This window comes from Grammomys surdaster, unplaced genomic scaffold (genome assembly GCF_004785775.1).
Source record: "Grammomys surdaster isolate TR1022 unplaced genomic scaffold, NIH_TR_1.0 126189, whole genome shotgun sequence".
Taxonomy (NCBI): Eukaryota; Metazoa; Chordata; class Mammalia; order Rodentia; family Muridae; genus Grammomys; species Grammomys surdaster.
Window position 1 is genome coordinate 6,868,107 of NW_021620995.1, and position 4,190 is coordinate 6,872,296.

General features: G+C 37.9%; 1 protein-coding gene across 1 annotated transcript; it reads left to right on the forward strand.

Annotated features, from left to right (window-relative positions):
• Window positions 1-685: 685 nt before the first annotated feature.
• On the forward strand, window positions 686-1,253 carry LOC114613135 (small ubiquitin-related modifier 2). The gene has a single exon (XM_028758333.1). It carries the CDS (start codon window positions 785-787, stop codon window positions 1,070-1,072), a length of 288 nt encoding a protein of 95 aa, XP_028614166.1. The 5' UTR covers window positions 686-784; the 3' UTR covers window positions 1,073-1,253.
• Window positions 1,254-4,190: the final 2,937 nt, after the last annotated feature.

The following is a 4,190-nucleotide window of genomic DNA, read 5'->3' on the forward strand; positions in this document are numbered from 1 at the left end:
AAATCTAATCATTAATCTGGAACTAGCATCAGTTTCAAACTTTTGACAAGGTTAAATAGACAAATATAAATTTGGATGCAAATACTCAGAATTATAATACTTATGTCAACTTACTCCAAATATACATAAAAAATCTAGATTTGACACACTTAATATTTAAGAATAACAGTTTTACCAAAGAAAAAATTCAGTACTACAAAATAATTTATAAAATACTATATTATTTTCTAGTCTCCATCTGCTTTATAATTTACATAAAAGTACTCTCATATGTATAAAAACAGACAGAAATAATGTGAAGTTAAATTTCTTCTGTGAAATATCCATAACTTAGTAAAGATGCACAGTATTTTTCTCTCATAGATCCTACATGTCCTCAGGAGTTATGCACCTAAAATAAATAAATCAAGGAAATTAACTGAGAACAGTGCAAACAATTCAGATCATAGTTAATTTCAAGAATATTCAGATGTTTTAGATTCCAATACAATGCAGATAGAAAAGGGAAACTGGACAAATTAAAAATAATACTAAACCAAAATATGAAAGTAACAAAAGCTTCATCTCCAAATATTTCCAAATTGAGATAAAGATTCAAAAATTAATAATAATTATTAAATAATTTTGGTGGCAATATTATGATGGTTTTGAAATAATAGTATTAAAATGTCTGTTTTTGGCCGCCTCCTTCTTCTGCCGCTCCTGGTGCTGCTTGTGTGCTCCTTCAGTGCGGACCTGGTGCCTCTTTTGTGAAGCGGCAGCTGAGGAGACTCCGGCGCTCGCCATGGCTGACGAGAAACCCAAGGAAGGAGTCAAGACTGAGAACAACGATCATATTAACTTGAAGGTGGCGGGACAGGATGGTTCTGTGGTGCAGTTTAAGATTAAGAGGCACACACCACTTAGTAAACTCATGAAAGCGTACTGTGAGCGGCAGGGTTTGTCAATGAGGCAGATCAGATTCCGGTTTGATGGGCAGCCAATCAACGAAACAGACACACCTGCACAGTTGGAAATGGAGGATGAAGACACGATTGATGTGTTCCAGCAGCAGACAGGAGGTGTCTACTGAAAAGGGAACCTGCTGCTTTACTCCAGAATTTTGTTATAGACCAAGAATACATTCTCAATTAGAAAACCGCAATTTGGTCCCGCCACATCCTGACTACTGCAGTATAGTTTTCTCTCTTCCTTCATTTCCCTGTCCCCATTTCTTTATTGTACATAAAGTAACTGGTGTATGTGCACAAGCATATTGCTCTTTTTTTTCTTTTCCTTTTTTAAACTAAATGGCCAATGTTCTGTTTTGGTTGACATCGGATGGAGAAGATCTGGGGGAAAGTCCTGGGTCTGTGAAAATCTCCCCCTTCTCCATTAGTGGCATGCTCATTCAGCTCTGCTCTTTATATTTCAGTAAGTTATTTTGCTCTCACTGTTTTAACAAAAGAACCCAACCACACAAAATCCTTGCATACCTTGTTCGATTGGAGAATTTTAATGTTTTTCATTTATCATTGTAAAACCAAGGACAATTTTATAACTTTTTTGTACGTAGCTGTTACATGTAGGGCAATCTGTCTTTAAGTAGGGATAAATTACTCTGAACAAAATGATCCTAGATAGTTTCCCCTTCCAGTCAAGTGTCTTGTTGTTTAAATAAACTTCTTGTTTAAAAAAAAAATGTCTGTTTTTTCATTCATCCCACTTTTGCTGTTATAAAAAATAATAAATATCAAGAAGAGAGCTCTCTAAAACTCATGTGCTATATATTTCTAATATAGAATGTCTCAGACAATTGATAAATAGTAGTAACATGATATTTGAATGTTGGATTAAGAAAATATTCAATATCAGTATCAAAAGTATACTTTTATTAATTGTATTTATAACATACTCTATGGGTTTGCATTTCTCTTTGCCTCTTGTGTATGTGAATGATGCACTGAGAAATTCAAGTTAAGTGTGCTGGACTATGTTCCTTCCTTGCCTCCATCATGGTGCTGGGCTCATGGCACACAGACACCCACTCAGGGGAGGCAGAACAGAGCCTAAGATGGGACCCCAGTCCATGTTTCTCTTGATGAGAAATGGCACAGTGATGGGTCAAGACTGTGGTTCTTGGAATCTGGATTAGCTCTGGGTGGGTGTCAGAAGTGCAGGGGACCCTTCTGCAAAAAACTTAGGCAATGCACTTTGGTAAGGAATGCCTCCCCCAAAGGAGGTTTTGGATGAGAGACCATAGTCCTTGATTGCCAAAACTGTTTATTTATGGTGAAAAGGGTACATATGACATATCTTTTGCAGGAAGGAATGTCCAGAAAGGGAAGCTTATTGGTGAAACCTCGGGGCCAGCCCATCTAGATACCACATTAGGATGGAGAACTCTGGGCTCTGTCATATGTGACTAATTGTTGTGGTCCCCTTAATGGAGTCTAGTGGTCACCTGCTCCAGGACAGGAGAGGAATCAGATCTGGAGCAGATTCAAATGCCTACCATTCTCAATTATGAGACGTGCCAGGGTTCTTTAATCTGCTTGACCTTACCAGTTTTTGGTTCAACTTGCCCCACAACTCCTTTTTTTTTTTTTTTTTTTCGAGGAGGTGTCATTGGAGTGACTGTATCTTGTTACTTGTAGTTAAAATTTTGGTTGGAGTAGGAAGTTAGCACTAAAAACAAAACATAAGCCAGAGGGATAGTGAGGGGTAGAGTCTATGATGACAAGGGATTGTTGTAGCAATTAATTGATCATTGGATTGAAATTTAGAGTAAGTTTGTACAGAGTTTGTGAAGACATTAACGTTGGTCTTAAACAATATTTGATTTATCTATATTGACAGAACATTTTCCTTATGATAAGGTAAGTTTCTCAAGCTTGGTAGCCATTAGGCTCCGGCAAGGGAGTTCATCTGTCACTGGAAGGGCCCCAGGATGGGGACCTTCTCAGTGACTGCTTGTCTCAAAAGTCTTCAGTCAGATGATGTGTCTGGACAAAAGCAGCTCACAGCCTGAGGCAGGTCCAAGGAGATGGAGGGTCAGTCTCCAGCTGACCTGTCGTGACAGCACTGTCTTTTCCCTTTTTGCAGAGATAAATCTATACAATAATTATAACAGTGAAGCAGAGCCCTAGTAGGGTGTGTCTGCACGGGGGGAGTGTTGTGTATGATAAGTCTGTAACAGTTTGATTGGCCACCCACTGTTGGTCTGTTGCTATGGTCCGAGAAATAAAAAGAGTCCCTAAGGAATTTTAGTCCTGGAAGGAATCATTAAGTATGGAGTTTCCTGTCTTGTATTAAGGAAAGCAGAGAGAAGAGTTGAGAACTTACCTGTTTTAGAGAACTGAGGAAAAAGATATCATATTAATTATGTATCTGGGATAGGTAGTAATAGCTTGTCTGTAAAAAGAAAGAGATAGTATTATTTTATTAATTAAGTATTCAGTAATGGTTATTAATGTAGTTGTTTTGATCTGTGGGGGTAGGTTAAATATGATTTTTGAAGCTTAGGAGAAATTTTAAGCAAATTAAAAGTTAACAATTTTGAGTTAAAAATCATAAACATTGATTCAGGTGTTCTTGTTATGGAGAACAATAAACATTTAAACAAGAAAGCATGGAAATTTTGGGGTTAAGGGTTTCAGGTGTGATATTTTTGAATTTTCAGCAATAAGATCTCATCCGGTATGTTTTGTTTGGTGTGCTCTTTTAATCTTCAAGAAGTGTGAGGAGCTTGCTTTGCTGCGCTGAGGTTGCCGGCCATTGGCAGGTCCTTCCTGCCTCCCTCCCCAGCTGCTCAAGAGTGTGTTTAATTTTCCCTGGTATTGCTAGAAGGCAAATGTGTGCTTTTTTGGTTTTTTTTGTTGTTGTTGTTTTTCGTTTTGTTTTGTTTCAGTTTTTTATTTTGTTTGTATGGGGTTTTTTTGTAAACATTAAAAGCAGAGTGTAAAGAAAAGAAACATTGGGGCTTGTTGGCACCTTATTTTCAGGGTCAGGGTGGTAGCTGGGGTCGGAGTCTTGTTCGTGGTCAAATGAACTATTTGGATTTAGACAGGGGTTAGTGTATTAACTCCACCTGAAAACAAAAGTGGGTAAAAGACAGAGTGTCTGTCTTCAGAGTGGGAAGGTCTTGGTCTTTTGGGCTAGTGCCAAAAGCATGTGAGTCATGGGCCAGGGGATACTCGACTTCTTTGTTT